General features: G+C 41.2%; 1 protein-coding gene across 15 annotated transcripts in view; it reads right to left on the reverse strand.

The window, feature by feature from the left end:
* The window catches only part of KIAA1217, a 350,277-nt gene that overhangs the window by 80,952 nt on the left and 249,265 nt on the right, over nt 1-20,060 (reverse strand). For all 15 annotated transcript variants that reach the window (XM_080384817.1, XM_080384821.1, XM_080384820.1 and 12 more), the window contains one exon: nt 16,988-17,183. In XM_080384817.1, the coding sequence (XP_080240943.1) occupies nt 16,988-17,183 (196 nt within the window). The remainder of the gene's footprint in view (nt 1-16,987; nt 17,184-20,060) is intronic.

Genomic DNA, 20,060 nt, shown 5'->3' on the forward strand with positions numbered 1-20,060 from the left:
TGGTAAACACGCTTGCCCCAGTACTGCACTTTGCTGAGAATGCTTTTACTGATCTTCACTTGGATAAATCAGAAGTTTACCTTAAGAAGGCTAATAGAAAATCCCAAACACACCAAGTCTGCTCTGCAGTGGGTGTTGGTAAATCACAAGGTACATTTTTTGAAGTGGTTGAGGAAGAACATCATCCTTTCATAACACTCAGTTTTCCTTAAACATAAATTTTGCATTTTAGTCTCACACTTACACCCTGCTCACCACCACCACGACCCCCCCCCCCAAAAAAAAAAAAAAAAAAAAATCAAACAAAAAAAACCCCACAAAAACCAACAACAAAATAACCACCACCAAAACCAAAACCAGATTCCCATTTTGGCACTAGGAATTTTATATTCACAATTCAGTTTGCTGGCATTATATAGTATAAAGCCCCAGGTGAAGCTCCTAGCAGGACTCACACAAAAACAAGAACAATTCTGGATCCTTTCAGTTTCACAGCACTGTTAATAGTCATCCTTAGCACTCGAGGAGAAACATGAGTAATTGTAGATGCTGAATTGCAAAATATAGTCATTCTTATTCACTCAAGACAAAAAGAAGAGCATTCTGCTATAACTAACTCCATTTTCAGGGAATGGGAGGCTGTGAGATGCTCAATAATGGAAAAAGCATGGATAATACAGACCAGGGACTCGGTGAAGAGCTACTACGTACCTCTTCAACAATGCCTGTGTTGGCCCTGCCAGACCTATGCTGATTCCTGCATAACCAGTGGGCACATGTACTCCACTGGCTGGTCCTGCAGAATGACTGTGACTCATTAGCTTTGCTACAGCCCAGTCCCATGCCATCCCAAGCTAGAAAACCCTCCAAGGACTGAAGCACTGAGAAAAGCCATTTCAATCAACAGCAAAAATCAAACTGGACTTGATGGGATTGACTAGCTCTGACCATGCCAGGCCTGACATGGTCAAGACCAAACAAGACCAAAAGGTCTTCTTGTGAGTGTTTCTAATGTGGGAAGGCTTATTAGGACCTGCACAGCAGGAAACAGGCTGCCACAAGACTGCAACCAAACTAAGACATGTCCTGGGGTCTATAGCACTAGGAGCAGATGCAGAGACAAATGCTCAGCTGAACTACTTTGGATACAGAGGAAACAGGAACGGGTAAGCCCAGTTGAGCATACATACCCAATCCATACTCAAGGCACAGATGTCCTGCCTGAGCATGGACTGCTGAAAGCACACTGTGCTCTTTCTGAGCCATCTCAGGTGTCTCTGTACAACACCACATTGTGTCAGGAAGAAACACCTTTACTCTCTTGCTGTCTGTAAGAGATGGAGCAGGTATAGCTTCTGTGGTGGTATAAAAAGACAGTAAAATGGCACACCACAGAATCACAGAACAGCTGAGGTTGGAAGGCACCTCTGGAGGTCATCTGGTCCAAAGCCCCCCCTCAGGCAGGGATTCCTACAGCCACTTGCCCAGGACTATGTCCAGCTTTTGCATATCTCCAAGGAAGGAGATTCCATAGCCTCTCTGGGAAACCTGTGCCAGTGCTCACTCGCCCTCACAATGAAGTGTTTCCTGATGTTCAGAGGGAACCTCATATTTCAGTTGGTGCCCACTGTCTCTGGTCCTGTCACTGAGCATCACTGATAAGAGTCTGGCTCTGTCTTCTTTGCACCTTCCCCTCAGGGAATTTTACACACTGATGAGATCCCTCTCCTTGAGACTTCTCAAAGCTGAACACGTCCAGTTCTCTCAGCCTTTCCTCATAGCAGAAACGGTCCAGTCAGGTTAATTATCCTTGCGGCCCTTCATGGGACTGTTTGCAGTATGTCCATGTCTCTCTTGTACCAAGGAGCCCAGAACTGGACACGGCACTTCAGATGTGGCCTTACCAGTGCTGAGCAGAGGGGAAGGATCACCTCCCTTGACCTGCTGGCAATGCTCTGTCTAGTGCAGCCCAGGATACCACTGGCTGTCTTTGCTTGCAAGGGCACATTACATTGCTGGCTCATGTTCAGCTTGGTATCCACCAGGATCCCTGGACCCTTTTCTGCTAACTGCTTTCCAGCTCAGTGGCTCCCAAGATATATTGGTGCATCTGCTTTGCCAACATTTAGCAGCCCAGAATGGAGGGGAAAAGAATGTAGAAAAGACAGTGAAATATCACTGAAGTCTATTTCCACCAGCTGTCTGAGAGGCACGACCACAGCTAAATGCTTTGTAAATGGCTCAGCAGCTATCTAGCCATTGGAAAGTACTTGGAAAACAGTATCAGATCTGCTTAAGAACTACCTATTACAGAAACATCTACACTGAATTCACTGCAGCTCATGTATATACATACAATCAAGACAAGTTTTATACCACCCAGTTTGGATGTTGCTAGTGGCACAATGGTAGAAGGACAGCATTCAGGCTGAACTAACTGCTAAAAGTCTTGATTATATTTTCAGGCAGTCTTTGGGACCCAAGCAGATTCTGTGCTGCCATGCCTTTGCATCTACCAATAACCAACACAAGCAGGCTAGAACTAGGCAGAGTATTTTACACAAACTGAATTCACCACAGTAAATGCAGTGTGGATGCAGTGTATGTTGTTCTCCCATGGCCAATACAAACAGGGGGGCTGGGAACAAAGGTCCTCAATGTAGTTACCATCAGTCATCATCAAATCCCCACAAATCACAAAACAGATTTTCACTGCCCTTGTGTCTTGCTTATTTTATCATTTGTTGTGGTGGAATCGCCACCCCTGGAGGTATTTAAAAATTGTGTAGATGCAGTGTTTAGCAGCGCGGTTTAGTGGTGGACTTGGCAGTCCTGGGTTAATGGTTGGACTTGATGATCTCAAAGGTCTTTTCCAATCTAAATGATTCTATGATTCACTTGAAAGTCACCAGCAATGGGATGGGCAGTTTATGGTGCTGGGATACAAACACTGAGAAAACACAATGGGAAATGCTAAGGTCCTAGAATACAGAGGTATTTAATGAAAAGAAGAGAAGGCATTTTAATCTAAGATGAGCCCTACTTTCCCCTTAGTCTTTAGTACTTTTGTTCCTATGCTGTCCATAATTGCTATAGAGGAATGAACACATACATAGTCAGATGCTCCTGCTATCAGTGAATAGATAATTGTGTTTGCACTTAGGGAAGGAAGATGTTAATTTTTCTTAATACTAAACAGACTACTCAACATTACCTAACCATTATTTAACATTAAGCTGCTTTTATAAAATGGAGCTGTTACCTTCATTTTCCTACTATTATCAAGAGCTGATATCACTTCTTTCTTTTAAGATTGCAATCAGACACTTTACGAATCCTACTACAAACTTCCATTTCCCTTTCACTGGAAAAAAATCAGACTTAAAAGTAACTAGTTTTCTTTCAAAGACTGAGGAAAATTTTCCCAAGAATTTTATTTTAATGCCAATATTTAATGAGTTATTAAAGTATTTTCCTTTTTTTAGTATTTCAATTTGAGACATTATTTATGTTCTTCTAGGTAAAATTTGCTTTCTAGTGCTTATTCAAATAGTCTATGCAGTTAAACATGCTTTAGAATTCAGAAACCAACTATATTTGTAAAAAAATTTAAGTACACATGTTTTTAATGATTGCATTTATTTCACTGTTCCAAGATTTATCCAAAACATACTCATTTTTGATGACAGCTTTCAGTTCTCAGGAAGAACATAAGGAACCTTCTATATTTTGGCATTTGAAACTTTCTTGGATTAAATAGCAAAAAAAGATTTTTTTGGCTAAATATATAAACTTTGTGTATCAGCTTTGCAGTTCTGTGTGACTGTCTCTTCTGCCCCATTTAAAAGTTATCACAGAATGCCGAAAATGCTATTTCTCCATTTCAGATCAGTACAACATGCTGAATATTAAGATCCTGAAACCATTAACACAAAAGAAATGGTAGAGTTGAAAGATCTTCCTTATACACAAGTCTAAATCATTTCAGAACAGCCTTGACTCTGCCTGTCTTCCAATACTCCCACAAAATATTGATCCAAAACAAAATTACAGTTGTCTTTGGGTCTTGGATTTTCAAAGCAAAGATGCATGTTATCCAAAAACATCATGCCTTAAAATAGACAGCTTTAACATACAAGTCAGAGAAATGTTTTGGCCACAGTTCACTGTACGGGGAAAAGACATTTTCAAAGATAATAAATTCTTTTTTCCTTACTCTCCCTTGAATCACATGCCCTTAAAAAAACTACTGCCTTTTCTCTTGAGTTGTCTGATCTGTATCATGATATAGCAATGCTTTAGGGCATTTCCTATTTGACAAAACTGCTTACTTCTAAAAATCCTGTTTTGGCATCACAAAATAGACTCAAAATCCATTATTTTAAGTCATTGACATTGTTTTTCTCCCACTCATTGCCCAGCTTAAACTCTGAACAGCAGCAATACCCACAGGTCCAACCTCATGGAAGCTGCTGGAGTTCCAAAGTTTGTTTTACCTTCAGCTAAAAAATTACTCCCATGGAGAATTAAAGTTAGAAGAAACAGAATATAACTCAGGCACGGCTGTTGTTAGGGCCAGCCCATGTACCAGCAAAGCTGCTGGAAAGAAAGTTAAGCACAATGGGTGTTAATGTCTCCATGTATGCTGAAGTCCCACTTGCACTTCTGCTTCTATTACAATGGATTTACCTGAAACATAAAGATTGTGCCAAGTTTTATAAAACACAAAAACAGGACTACGAAATGCTCTGCTACTCTAGGAAGACAGGTATGAATATCAGTGTGAATGATGAAACTACACCATGCAACTGTTCTGAAAGTGCAAGTCACACAACACCGCAGCTACCACTCCCAGGTGCTCCTGGATACTGCCAGCCCTGGGCTTTCCTACAGCTACAAGGCAAACCGATATTCAGCCTTCCCCTTCAACATGCTGGTATAAGTTAGTTTCAGAAATACTTCTGGAAATTCTTGTTGTTCTTTACCCTATGGGCAACAGGCCATGGCATTAAACACAGGACATACAAAAAAAAAAAACATTTATGTGTAAGCCAGGATTTAGAAACTTAAACCTCTTTACAAATTGCTTCACAACATTCCTGTCAACAGAAAGGTATGTTTTATAGTAGGGGAAATTAAACACCCAAGAGGTGAAAGGACATCTTCAAAGAAAGGTTTACAAGCATAAAACCCAGATCTGATGATGATCATGCCAACACACCACATGATCACCCCTTCCTTCCCTGCATACAGAGCTCTTTCAAAAACAAAAGACTTGCTGCTCCCCCGTTACCAAGGGTCAGTGACAGAAGGACTTACCATGTCATTTCTCTCAGGGATGGTCTACAGAAAATGCAACACAGTGCAATGAAAGGTACTTTGTTAACCTGATCTACATAGGCATTGCCTCCTGCACAAGCTAAACCCATCAGTGCTGGGTTCAGAGGGCGGACAGAGCAGCCACCCTGCACCTTTAATCCAACTGGCACAGCTCTGAGGACTGCCCATGCTGTGGATGCAGCTCACACAGAGGCTGCACCAGACATGTGGCAAGGTGCTCAGCTCAGTTACTGCTGCTGGGCTGTAAAACCCACTTGGCAGCCGAGGACATGCCCACATGGTGTAACGGTGAACCATACCTGAACTCACGGGGTCCAGGCTGGCTTTAGAGCAAGGAGCTGCATGACCAAAATGGCTCAGCCCTGTACCCGTACCAGTAAGATCATAACTCCTTAGTTCCAATTCATAAAGGTTTACTCCTTATGGCAAAAGCTAATGTTATGCAGGTGGCATGACACCACCCAGGTCACATCTCTCAGCACCTCCATCTAACACAGAGTGCTGACCTAACCTGGACTAAGCACCACGTTATCGAGGTTATATTGCCAACAGTGGTCTCAGTGCTGGGCAGCTTAGATGAGCTTTAATCACAATGTGCTTTTATTTACAGAACAAGAATTATCCTTACAAGCTGGTTATTTAAGAAAGAAAAACATGGAACCACACAACAGCAAGGAAAAGTTAAATAACTGACAAATCAAGAAGTTCACAAACATGACAGTCATCTTCTGTGACCTTTACAAATATCACTTAATTCTCTCACACAATGAATTTTAAACGGAAAATACTGGTTCTCACATAATCCTCTCATAATTCTCTTCTCATAATAAAGAAGAGAAAACTGAGGCAGAGGAGTTAAATAACTCCTCAGTGTTATGAAATAAAATAGTCAAAGCTTACACTGGAGTTCACGAGCTTCTTTCCTGTGAAGCTACAGGACTCTGTATAGGCAAGACATCTTGCCAATTTCTGCACTGAAAAATCTTACTGACATTTGGCAACACCTTAATCCATGGGCTCCCATCTGAAGAGAAGCATTAACTGATGATAATATCTGTATTTGGCTGATGGGGGATGCTTCTGTGCTGGAGTACGGAAACCTTCCCACAGAACCAGAAACCACTGGCATGAACAAGGCACTACTACTCCCTTCCAATGCAGCCACTCTATGTATCCTCTGGAAACTTCATGTCCAATTTGAAAGTAATTAGTAAAGCTGGCTGGACTACAACAATCAAAACTTGGATGCATCAGAAGCTCTGAAATGTCTTTAAATCAAAGGTACAAAGCTAGGTATAACAAACAGGGGAGAATATGCACAGGAGGCCTTCAGACCTTGTTAGATGAATAATAATATCCAAAAAGTATATTAGGAATAAGTACAGGATATATAAGGAATGGAAAATTAGGTAAACTAGCAAAGGAAGTTACATCTTGAGGTGAAGAAACGCTGAGGAAAAGTGGTAAGAACTACCAGAAATCAAGCTGAGCTATGTTTTGTAAAGTAAATTAAGTAACACAATGTTGAGTTAGAGGTTGGTTGTCAGATTTCTTTCACTCTTTACCTAACCAGCAGTTAACTATATCTTTTTGAGATGATGGACAATCTTTGTCTTTTCATGCCGGTTTAGCTTGATCTTCCAACCTTATGTCCATTGAGTCACTGGCTCTGCCTGCACCTTCCCTCTTGCTGAAGTCATCAGCAATGATAAAAAGCAAAAGTGAGAAAATGCACCCTTTTTTTCTTCCTCGTATTTATGTTGAATCAAGTTCAGACTTGCATCAGTTTTAAAAACTAAGGATAACTTTCAAAATCTTGATGGTAACTATTTTTGCTGGGACAATTCAGGACAATCCAGAGGGGATGACAATAAAAGCTGCCAAGCATTTCCTCAAAATCCAGTTTACATTTAAAAAAAATGCCAAGATCCTTCCAGTTTTTCTCTGATTTTTGTTTGAGAAAATTGTAATACATAAGACTGTAAGGGTGGCATAGGACCATATTGTTTTCTGCCCCTGCCTCCTGCCCCCAGCTATCAGATAGGCGGAGACAGCACATAGTTGGTGTCCTCATCACCGAATTCTACAAGAGTTATGCAGACACAAGTTTATTGCAGTAACTATTCTTGCAGTGTGGAAGAAATTCCTCAACATGCAGTTCTTCCTTTCCACACCCTGAAGACTTGACTCTCCTATTTCACCACACATATTTTTGACTAGTCTGAGGTCATTGCCATGATCCCTGTGGTATTTCTAGCTTGAAGCTCTTGTACTAGCTTCTATTAGCTACTCCCTGCTGATAACCTGCCCTCCACATTCAGCAAATATCTATAAATATATTTTAACTGTCTTCAAGTACTAAAAGAATCAAAAAGTAGATCTTTTAATGAAATAAAAACAATTACTAATTTTATATAATTTTCTTCCAGAATAGCCTGAAGAGCTTTGCTCAAGGTATTCAGTTGTTTGATAACAATTTCAGTAAAAACAGGAACTGTCTAATTTAGTCCAGTACTACTACTTATTGTTTCATCCTTTTCTGCTATTTACAATGACTTTCTGTAATTCTGCAATAGATTTGTTACTTAATGAAAAAACATATGGAAAATTCAGTAGTGACATAAAATTTCTACCAAAGTGTTACGAGAAATATTTTTAACTGTCACTCAAATACTAACCTTTTCTACAAAAGGATACATTCAGCTGGCTACGAAAAGGTAAAAAACCAAAAGGAAATGGACAATTTTTTCTACCTAAACTGTTATTTGTCCTACCTGATTGCAGATAAAACCTATGAAACAGCCTATTGACAAAAGACAACTTTGTCCATGCACCTATGTCAGCAAGTCCATCAAGTGTAGACGGTTACTTCTATCATCTAGAGAGTGTGAGGGAACATTTCAGTTTAACCCAGCTCCCCAGGTGAAAAACAGTGTTCTGGCAGGATGACTTTTGGACAGTAATTGCATCTATATCCTTGCTCTTGCCAGAATAGTCCAACTGAGCAGCAAGACTTTTTCATAACCCTAACCAACAAAACGATGCCACTAAACTTGGAAGAACAGAAAAATCCTATGGTAGTTAATGACAAAATATTACAAAATGATAACTGAGCAACTTAGTGACATTTCTGACTCAGAAATTTCATGTGTACCAGAGCTATTTTTCAGAGGGCCCATAGCTTCTGCCATGCTGCATTTACTCCAGTTCACATTCACCAATTTAGCGTAGTAAAATGAGAGAACTGCACACGAACAGCACAGAACTTGCTTGATCAGGCTCTTGCAGCTGCGCTGCTTTTGCCCACCAGAAGCTGAGTCACTCGCCTCTGAAGAAGCCAGTAAGCCATGCCTACCTGGCTCCCAGCCAAGGGTACCAAGCTGACTAGTCCAATTTCAGAGGACGTATCTGCCAATGACTACATAGACATGTTAAGAATTTATGGACACTGCAAGCAAGTATTTTACATAGGGGCATTTTTGTTAGTAACTTTTAAGGACGCAACAGCAAAAAAAGACAAGAAAACCTAAATTAAATTTACTGGAATACATGTTCTTCCTCTTGAATAAACAGAGAGAGAGAGAGAGAGAGAGCGCGCCTACCCAATTGTATTTCCTTCCTATATAAATCAGCTGTATCAAACACACATTACTTGAGTGCTGACTGTTTTTATAAAACCTGTATTTTAGTACTGAACCATGTAGAAGTGATGCATTCAAGGGTAGAATGTGACCTCATAGCCATGGATCATTAATCACCTAGGCCACGCATGACTTTGTAGTTTTGCTCCATTTACCAAATTTTCTGTATTTACTGTAGGAATTCTCTTTAATACTTCTGAGGTTATTTCATTTCTAGAGAGTTCACTACTACTGTCAGTAGCAAGTTTAGAGGTTGAGCCATCGGCATGTATGAGCACAGCTGGTTACAGCATCAGATCAGGAATCCACCTGCGTGGGCTCTAACAAGCAGCTTGACTTTATGTTAGGGCCTACATCAAACAGGATCTTGGACCCATGACCTTATCTAGCATGCTAAAGGAGAGGAATGCCAAAAGGCCATTTGCTGAGCTCATTCCAGTTTGTCATTATCTCTTTACTGGACCTAACACTGCCTGTGCAACCTCACAAATGCTGAGAAAGGGGAATAACCACTGCCCTCAACCTGCCAGCTAAATTTTTCCTATAGCCAGCTACTCAGTTGTCACTGTTGTCAAGGGCACACATAATCACCTTGTTGTCAGACCCAAAGTCCTTTCTGCAAAGCTGCTCCCAAGCCAGTCTGTCCCTGCCTATGTTGCCGCTCAGGGCCATTCTGTCCCTGCCTGAAAGACTACATTTGCCTCTGTGGACTTCATGAAGTTCCTGCTAGCCCACTCCTCTGGCTCACTGGGGTACCAGTGAGTGGCTGGCTGATCCTCCAGCATGTTAAAAGCTCTCCCAACAGCCAAGCTGATGATGTTAAAAAGTACTGGCCCAGATTCCACCCCTAAGGAAGACCACCGAAAACCAGCTGCCTGTTAGACCCGAAAGCATTAAGCACTACTCACTTGAAGGCCACCCATATCTCCCCTATGTTGCTTCAGGAAGGCTATGAGACACGTGAAAGGCCTTGCTAAAGCAAAGATAAACACCACCCATTGCTCTGCCCTCATACCCACAGACGGTTTACTCATCATGGAAAGGGACTGGGTAGAAGCAATGGTACCAAGTGCCTGTCTTCTATGAAAAAGTTGAGCAGTTAAGAATTTATCCAGAAGGGCTCCCATCTTGAGAGTTGCTCAGACCATTTCCCGGGTTGTCCCAATCAGCAAGCTATGAGCAAGCCTCTGATACAGTGATTATCCTCTTACCCTGTTTAAATCGGGCTACTCTATAGCCAAAAATGCAAAAGAGGGAGAGAGAATGAGCACAAAAACAAGCCTTATATGATACCACAGATTACAGTATTCCCCTTTGAGAACAGAAACCTGAACTCAGGCCCAGCATAGTAACTATGCATTAGAATCACTACCTAAATACAGAAATAGTATTGGGAACAATGACTAAATCCAAGAGCTGCCCTCAATTCAGGGATCTGCTGTCAGCACTGGCAGCAAATCCTAAATACACAGTGCTGAGGGACAGGTTCTCCTGTTCTCCACTCAGCCAAAACCTTGCACTTCTTGCAACGGATGGAATTGCAATACGCTTTTTTCTTTGCCTGCTCACATGCAAATGGAAGGGTCTGGCATTTGTGTAACTTACTGTATTAGAGGTAGACTTACAAATTTTACTTAACATGAAAATTAGACCAAATTTGTCCAAGTGATAGCTCCGGCACCAAATACAACGCATAGAACAGCTCCATCTGGCCTCCTACCTTTCCTCTGAGGGGTAGTTTGGCCTGTAGAAGCTATTCCAGCAGCCAGATCCCTCTTCCAACAGGCACCAACTACTGAAAGCTCAAATTGCTCTGCTAAATCAGAAGAAGAAGTGGTGGTAGCGCAGGACTAAGACATTGCACCTTCTGTGCAGCCATGATATTGGGTAAAGAGGAAAGCCACTGCCACCTTGACGTAGTTTTATTCCATTTATCATTTTGAACCCTAATTACTCTACCTCTCCCTTTACATTTGCTGCTTTTCGTTCTGGCTTATTCATGTTGCAAGGTCCTGCAGTAGGAGTATTTTCTCACTGTGTATATTACCGAACATGGTGAGGTCCCATTTTTAGTCAAGGTCCTTTAGTATTACTGCAGTGCAAATAATAAAGATTGTATTAAAAAAAAATTTATAGATATAGCAGTGATCGATACAGACTTGTATAGCCAATGGTGATATTTAGCACACTCCATATCATCTACTCCAGTATCACTGCAATGAACCCATTGAATCCACGCTGATACAGGCTGTTGCAATGGAGTCAAACTCAGCTCCAGTGTGACACAGCACCTAAAATATACTGCTTATCAGCTTTTTAGTGGCAGACAAAATGTGCCTCTGTTGAGAAAGTATGTACTAAATAAGACCCTGCTTCTTGGAACTATTTTTTTTTTCAGGTACACACAAGACATTCTCTTTTAGAAGGAAGAATCTGTTGAGTAAACAATAATTGAGTGCATGAATACTAGCCTGGGAAGGCCCATATTTCACCGTTCCATATAGCTGTCCTTCACAAATCATGTAGGGACAATAAATGAAACAGAAAAAACTCTTAAGTACCATGATATGTCAATATGATTGTTTACCTACTTTTGCTCTTTGGATGCAAAATATTTCAGGTAAGTGGTGTAGGCTTTTTTCTTTCCAAATCCAAAAACTTCAGCTATAATTTGAAGAAATGTGAAAGAAGATACATTCTAGAAATCTGGACAGGAAAACTGCTGCTACCTTAGAATATTATAATTTCCTAGGGTCTGTGTTTCAATTCAATAATTGGAACTAGTTGTTTCAGGCTGTTTCTCCTATAAACCTGCCAGCCCATGTTAATGTATCTGACCATGACAGCAAATATTTACATGACTTTTTGCATGTTGGCTGCTTTGCATACACTGTAAAAAGACAAGATAGGGGAAATTTCTTTAAGATGACTGAATACATTAAAGCTGTACTCAGCCTTAACTTGAAATGCAGTTCCCAGGGAGTTCCTCTCTCATGAATTACACTGAATATCCTGCTGACTTCATTAGGCTTGAATCATGCCTATAGGAACTGGAGAGGATAATGCCACTGGTAACAAATCACATGCATCTCACAATGTCTGTGAGCGTTCACACACCTTCTTCCTGATTCAACTGATGCCTATTTTAATTTCTAGCTCATAAATAGTACACAACAATTAATCACCACCAATATAATTTATGTCTATCTTTAACATTTGTCTTTTTCTGTGTAAGTCTTACAGTTCATTGCATACACATGTATAGAGAGTTATTTCTACTGCTGCGTGACAACCACCAAGTCTCTCTCTCTCACCACAGAAGTTTTCCTATGTGTTAAATTTAACTACAGCCCCAACTTGCTTTGAGAAACACCTGCAAGAAATGCTACACAAGATCCAGGTGTTACTACTATAATCAGTAACAGTATTTCCATGGAAGGTGGCAGCAAACTAATTAACCAAACACTAAAATCCGTGCCTGCTAAAGCTTGGGGTTGGGGAGCTAACAAATAGTATTCTAAGTAGTCCATGATTGTTTGAGACCCTCCTCATGCCAATCCTTAAGCATTTGTGTAATTTTACTCCCGTAAGTAATCCCTCCAAATGCAAATAAAATGTAAATGCTGGCAGGATCAGACATTTCTGCAGAGCCCTTCCCATGGCACCTATTTTTAGGCACAGGTTTACCAGCAAAGAGCCCGGTCAGCCTCTGCTCCTTATTCATCTGGACTGGAGTGGCCAGGCACCCTGGCTGGGACACCCAGGGAAGGTGTTTGCAACCCTCAAGCTACAAAGCTCCATCCTCCTCAGTAACTTCTCAAACCCAAATCCTTGTGCATTTATAGAAATCTCTCCTTGCACCATATTCTTCCTTAATCCAACCCTGCATGTTACAGCCCAATCGTGCAGCAGCACCTGCAGCTGTTACCACATTCAGAGGCTGTAATCACACCCTGCCCTTCGGGGCTGCAACCAATTGCATCAACCATCCCCACCGCTCAGTCACTGCACAGGATACCAGGTGCCTGCCCTTACCAAGGATCAGGCCCCTCGTCTGTACAGATGTGCCACATGAGAGACTACAAGTGAAAATATTTTCCAGTCTTCCTTTTGCCGTGGAGGTGCCAGAGCAGTGACAGCAGCGAGCTGCAGCTCAGGCACAGGCTGGCTGCCCGTGCAACCTTGCTGGGCGCTTGTCAGGTTCTGCTTCCTCCAGGCAAATCACAAGTGAAGTTTGTTGAAAGCTTTCGAACACTTTCCAGATTTCAGCTGATTCTCACTCTGACAGTTTCGCTAGATAATTTTTTCCCACAGTTATCACACTGGAAAATATCCCAGCTTTCAAGTAGATATTTAAAAATACATTTAATTTTCTCTTGCACAGTGAATTAATTTATTTTAATATCTCACTTTGTCTCCAGGCTGCAGATTGATGAGACGAAGGCTGATTTCTGATGGACCTCTTAGCCAAGGAATACCTTCATTTTGAAAACTGTGGCTGAAATTTTAAACGGGCCCACAACTGGAATACTGTGTTCGGAGTAGACTCCACATGAATACAATGTCCTATTAAATTAGTCCTGACTGACAAAACCATGATGCTGGGGTAGCCAAAATGCATTACCACTATTCCTTCTCAGGCTCCGTGTTAATTCAGACCACAATTTAAAAACAAACTGACTCATATGTAGTTTAGCAAAATAGAAACCTGCAGAAGAATTAGAATCTCAGAAAGAAAACAGTTTTTTAAAGCAGCAGCATTGCGATATTAATTTTAAAATTAATAAAAAGTCAAAAAAAGTTGGCCATTTTCCTCACTGAAATTGTTGGCTGAGGATCAAAACATAATTTGTATTTAAATTAGATTAAATTGAAACATTAATAGAGATGGAAAGGGAGGTGATCACACATAGCTCGTTTAAAATCATGTGAACAGAAATATTTTCATGATGCTTTTAAAATTGAAGTTATAAACAGTTTCCTGTTTTTAAAAAATAATCACTCCCCTCATACTGCTGGAAGTAAAAACATTGTTAACAGGGCCACAGTCTGCAATGTCTCAAAAGTTGAATTTCAGAACATAGCTCATGGTGGTGTTAGAACACACTGGCAGAAAAGACTGAAAAGGACATATTATAAAAGAAACACATTGAAGAATAATAATCTAAACGTGAAGTATTTTAGAATAATTTGTAGACTATCTTTAAAAACAAAATATTTGCTACTAATAGCTCCTGGAACAACTTGAAAATGACAGATTGCGGGGTGGTGACAATATATATTACCTCCTATTTGGCTAGCATGATGATCCCTTAAGCCACACACATAGCTGTGACCCCTCCTGCAATATAGGAGAGAAAAGTCTTATTTTGCTCCAGTTTCAAATCTAAAAACTCTCAACTGAAATGCTTCATACTACTTCCTTCTACCCCCCATCCCTGCATTTTGCCTGTTCACGGTGGGATAAGCCAGGGTCTTGCCTCTAGCATACGAAAGACAGGCCGAGATAGGATGCCTTGCAGGGTCTGAAAGCCTGGCCGTTAAATAAAATAGTACATTTTCATGTGACTGTCCTGCATTAGGACCTGGACAACACATTTCAATATATGCAACAGATGCTAAAAAAAAAGGGTTTAAAAGTAGACTACTTAACAGTGACCTTCTGGTCCTCTCGTCTCAGCAAGTATACTGTCAAACTGGAAAAAATGCAAAGAAGGGCAACAATGATAATCAAATGTCCAGGACAGTTTCTGGATGAGGAATAAGTGATTACAGCAGCACTTCACAGCCTAGAGAAGAGATGACCTGAGGGAAATGACAGGCCTACAGAATCAGACATGTCCCAAGGGGAGCAGATAGCTATCTGATGTTTGCTGTCACTTCCAACAGCAAGGACAAGGGCGCATAACTCAAGAGTAGATAAGCAAACACAAAACAAAGCAAGAGAAAAGCAATGGTTGGGCAGTAAACCAACAGAAACTTGCTGCCAAAGTCACAGATGCACCGTTGCAGAAGTGAAAAATTTACACGGGTTCAAAGGGAGACTGAACAAATACCTGGAGGAGACATCTCTTGAAGTTTATTATACAGGCAGAAACCATAACCAGGAAATCCCTAAGCTGAAGATAGCTTGAAGGCTGGGAGAGCACTTGAGGGAAGGATCATGCGCACACAATCCTAACCCTGTTCTCACTCTTGTCTAGATTAGCTGCCTATGGTCCTTCTTGGAGACAAACTACAGGGCCAGGCAGACTCTTGTCTAATCCAGTACAGCACTTCCTATGTTCCTGTTACCACGTTTATTTGTAGCGATGAGCACTGAAGTCTTTTTCAGAAACAAGGCAGTTGTATTCTTTTTAGATGTATAAACTGACAACAATAAAGTTGTTTCTAGCTCAGTTTATGTGGGAGAAAACGTTGCCCAAAGCACTGCTGCATAGCAGGCCACCCCTTTTGATGCCAATGAAAAGCCTTCCAAAAGGTGTTTATTGATTCTTAGGCCACATCTGAAACAGAAGTTCAGAGCTGAGATGCCCTATGTGGCCTGGGGTGGCAGACGAAACCCATGTGGTGAGGCTGGACTGCAAGTTGCACATGGACCTGCACAGGCCTAATCCACCTGACATCACATTGAAGCAAATACATGTTTTCCAGAAAATCTCACGGTAAAACAAGCCATTCTGAGGACACGCTACCCAGCAGTGACATATAGACAGAGATGCATCCATCCTCTGCATGCATAGTAAACATAAATGTGCTACACACTTGCTCTCAAAAACACCTCTACACCAAACAGTCTTTTCCAGGTTGGACTCTTCAACATTTCTCCCCAAAGAGCCCAACATATTGGTGGCCCAACCGGCTTTGAGAAAGCAGCGCTGCCAGTCTGTGAGCTGACACAGGCCAGAATCAGCCCCTTGTCCCCAACCCCACTGCTCCACACTTGGTCCCTGCTCCATCCGGAGCTGGCACCCCTTCCAGCCCTGTTTTCTTCTCTTTTGTTGTGTTTGTCAGGTATCATAATACTCTTGACAGAAACTGTCTTAGATTGTTGAGGAACGAGTAAACCACCATGACAAGCTTACAAGCATGGTATGATTTGCAGCTCAGCCTTCAGTTTATGTCACTCTGTATGTTGGGAGATGAGTCTACAGGAAAGCAGCATTTCAGTTTATTACCTCGGAGCAAAAAGCTGCCTTCCTCAGCAATCCACATGCAAGTTACACCGCCTTTTCACAGCACTTTAACTGCCCTCTGGTGTCTTTCCTCAAAAAACCAGCCTTTACTCATACCATCCATCAGCGGAAAGCAGTCTCTGGGACAAAATCCACCATCATAAAAGGAGCACTGGTTCACAGCTGAGTTTAATTCAACCCTGAGATATGGGAAGAACGCAGGAAGCCGAGCCATCCACCTGCACTGACATATCACTCGCATCACTGTGCAGATGGAAGGGCAGCACCCCAAAGTAAAGGGCATCTCCGTCAGCATATCCATTCAAATCCTCTGCCTGGAAAGCCACTGCCACGCAAACACCGAATCTTTTCACTAAGAACTGGATCTGTTAGGCAATCTCTAGGTTTCTTCCAACTATGTCTGGCTTTGAAGAGATGACAGTGAAAAAGCCTGTGTCTCCTGTCTGAAAATGAGGGTGCAATCTTGTATTAAGTTCACTGCCACATGGTATGCAGGCTTGGTAAAAAGTATTTGCAATACCGGGTTTTAACCATTAAGCCAGCACTTCATGTCAGGGTCTGCATCTTCCTCCTTGTCTACCATGTTCCCAGAACACTTTCAGATCTTTTGAAAATAATTTTGCCATTGCCCTAAGTTACCCAGCACGCCATACCGAGCTCGCTTCCAAAGAACAACCCGACATTAAAAATAATGTGCTACCAAAGTCTTTACTTTTTAACCTCAAACTATTTACGAACTATTTTAAATGCACAAATGGAAAACACGGGCTAAGAGCAGAGAGGAGGAGGAGGACTGAAGCAGGGTCTTACCCAGTGATCTTTCCTTTGTTTGGTTTGCGGACCGCACCACAGGAAGACTTGCCCGCGTACGGCTGCCCCTTGAAAAGGGGGTTGGAGAATCACCCTCAGACATGGCCTCTAAGGAATCAGCAGATGCTTCAGAGAGGTGTTCTGTCTGGTCACCCAAATGGGGCTGTGGGCTCTGGGACGGCTTTGGGCTTCTTGTCTGCAAAACAGAATATTGCATTATTGGTCTACTGAAACTGGAATATTGGGGGAAAAAACAATGAGAAGAAGGAAAAAGTCCAAACTTCTTCAAATACTGGTATGCTGAAGGTCACTTCTGCGTAGGTTATTTGGGAAAAGTGTCCTTAGGTATTCTGCTATGGTTTTTATGGTTGCACATCCACACTGCAAATTTAGTTGTTAACAAGGCCCTGAGGATAAGACATATGCTGAGGAGATGTATGGTAATGCCATTCCTTGCTGCTCAAACAACCACTATAGCATAGGCATCTACACACACACACACACACACTCTCTCTCTTCCCCCTCCCCCCGCCTTCATGTCGACAAGTCTGCTAAGAAAAATCCTCTGAAAAGAAATACTGTGATGCAGTTGTAAGCTATCAACCTCAGTATATTCTGCTGTGCCAACTGAAAGGTACAGGACATATAGCAAAGCCAAAATAGCCATCCAACATTTCTAGCAGAAATCACAAACAAATATTTACTTTTCACTGCATTAGCATCAATCAGAAATGTCTTCATTAACTGACCAAACTAAGTATTTTTTACTGGGCAATCACAGTAGTAAACTGCTAAATACAGTATCTGGAAAAAGCTGACTCTCTCAGAAGAGGAAAGAAACGGTTGTATTTATGCACTTCTACTGACTTTTCATTGTAAGATCTGTCTAACAAAACCACACTCAACAGGAGACACGTCGTCCTGAACGTTTTTTTGCTAACTGTAAGTAACATTGTAAGTGCTTTCTACAAAGAAGGGTTACTTTAAGAAGTATACTCAACACTGTTCAGTGAAATTCCCCCAGCCACATGTTACTATTACTCTGGAAGAACGATTTTCCAGTCTCTCAAGCAAACTGTATCACAACAAACTGGAACAGACACTGTAGAAGCTGAAATTCAAGGCAAAGTAATCTTAATCTGTACCAAAACCAGTATGTAAATATGAACTTCATAAAGGCCTATAATCAGCACCAGGCACAATGTCATAAAACATATAAGCTTTCCGCTTCCCTATCATTTAAGGTCAAATGCTAGTACATCAAAAATCCCCTGTATTAAAATCAACTTCAACTCTTGGTCTGAAGATGCTGTCAAGACCCAGGAAAGATTTTGCTTCTTTCTGGAAAGCCAAGATGACTTATCTTGCTGACATCTGGTTCCTTCAGTGGTTTTTCAAGTGAAATGAGGTGAGCTCGGTTCAGCAATAATATAATTCACATAATATTCCCTATGTGACCTTGAATGTATGAAGAACTTTAACTTTTATTAGATTTTCATTAGCTGGCTGTAGAGGCCTGTTGTTGCCAAGTTGTATAGTTGCTCACGAACTACAATAAATTAGAAATACTTCACAAGAAAGCTAAATCCTCCAGAAATTTTTACTTTTGAAATGCTAATATTAAAATATTAGGTATTATCCAACGTCCTACAGTGAAATTGTTGAAGAGTACTGAGTATTAGCAGGACTTAAAGCTAACAACATTTGTTCTCAGCAAACACAGGTACGCTTTGAAGTGCTCTAACATGGTCAGCACTAGGCTGCCGGTTGTAAATAAAGGGACTTGTGCCTGAAAATTGACAGACGTGACAAGTGACCTGCAAATGCAGAGAAAGAATTTGATTACTCAGTACTTCTTCATTCAACTTTCCAAAATGGCCTGGGAGCCATCACTGCTAAAGTATTTTATTTACATGGGCACATTACAGAAGTACTACCAAGCCAAGTCATTACAGCTTTGTAGTTCCTTGTACTGATTAATAACTTATCTATATATATCCATTGATAGAGAGCTGGAAGGCACATAATTCTCACTTTCTAGAAAACCATAACTAAAAATAAAACAAGATTAAAAAAAAAGCAATTAAATCAACCTGCAAAAAGTCTTTAACTTCAGAGTTTGTTGGGAAAGGGACTGCTTTTGTTTCTTTAAGAAAAAAAAAAAAGATAATATAAATCAGGATTATTTTGCTTTACTTTTGCTTATCTTTGTTTCATTTGAATCCCCAGATGTCATTTGAGAGATATAGTTGCATGTATACAGTATATAGATACATATGAACAGGTGCATATTTAAGCAGTAAGGAGATACTTCATTACCAGAAGCAACAGACCCAGCTTTAGCTGTGCAGTTGCCCAGTATGTCCTGTCAATGCACAGATAGAGCCAGCCTCAGCAATTCTGTGTTTCTTTGGTTGTCCCTGGGGCAATTCTTTGGGACCTAATATACAGCATCTCAGATCTCCCCTGAATAACGCTGCCATCATTACTGTGACTAAATGTATTGGATCTGGCTGAGATGGACTTAATTTTCCCCACAACAGACCTCATATTGCTGTGCTTTGTATTGGTAGCTAGAAAGTTGCTGATAACACATCAGTGTTTTGCTACTGAGCAGTGCAGCACAGCATCAAGGCTGTCTCTCCAACATTCCCCCCTCACCGGTGGGCTGGGGGGTGGGCAAGGTCTGGGGAGGGGACACAGCTGGGACAGCTGACCCAAACTGACCAAAGAGATATTCCATACCATATAATATCTGTTCAGCAATAAAAGCTAAGGGAAAGGAGGGCAAGGTAGGGCATTTGTTATTATGATGTTTGTCTTCTGAAGCAAACACTACGCGTACTGAAGTCCAATTTCATGGGAAGTGGCTAGACATCATGCGCTAATAGGAGATATAGAACAAAACTTGTGTTTTCATTTGCTTCCGTGCACAGCCTTTGGTTTTATTTTATTAAATTGCCTTTATCTTGACCCATGATTTTTTTCCCATCGTATTTTCTCCCCCTGCTGTTCTGCTGAGGAGAAGAAGTGATAGAGCACCTTGGTGGGCATTTGGTGCCTAGCCAAGGTC

This window comes from Falco punctatus, assembly GCF_963210335.1.
Source record: "Falco punctatus genome assembly, chromosome: 4".
In the NCBI taxonomy this organism is placed as follows: domain Eukaryota; kingdom Metazoa; phylum Chordata; class Aves; order Falconiformes; family Falconidae; genus Falco; species Falco punctatus.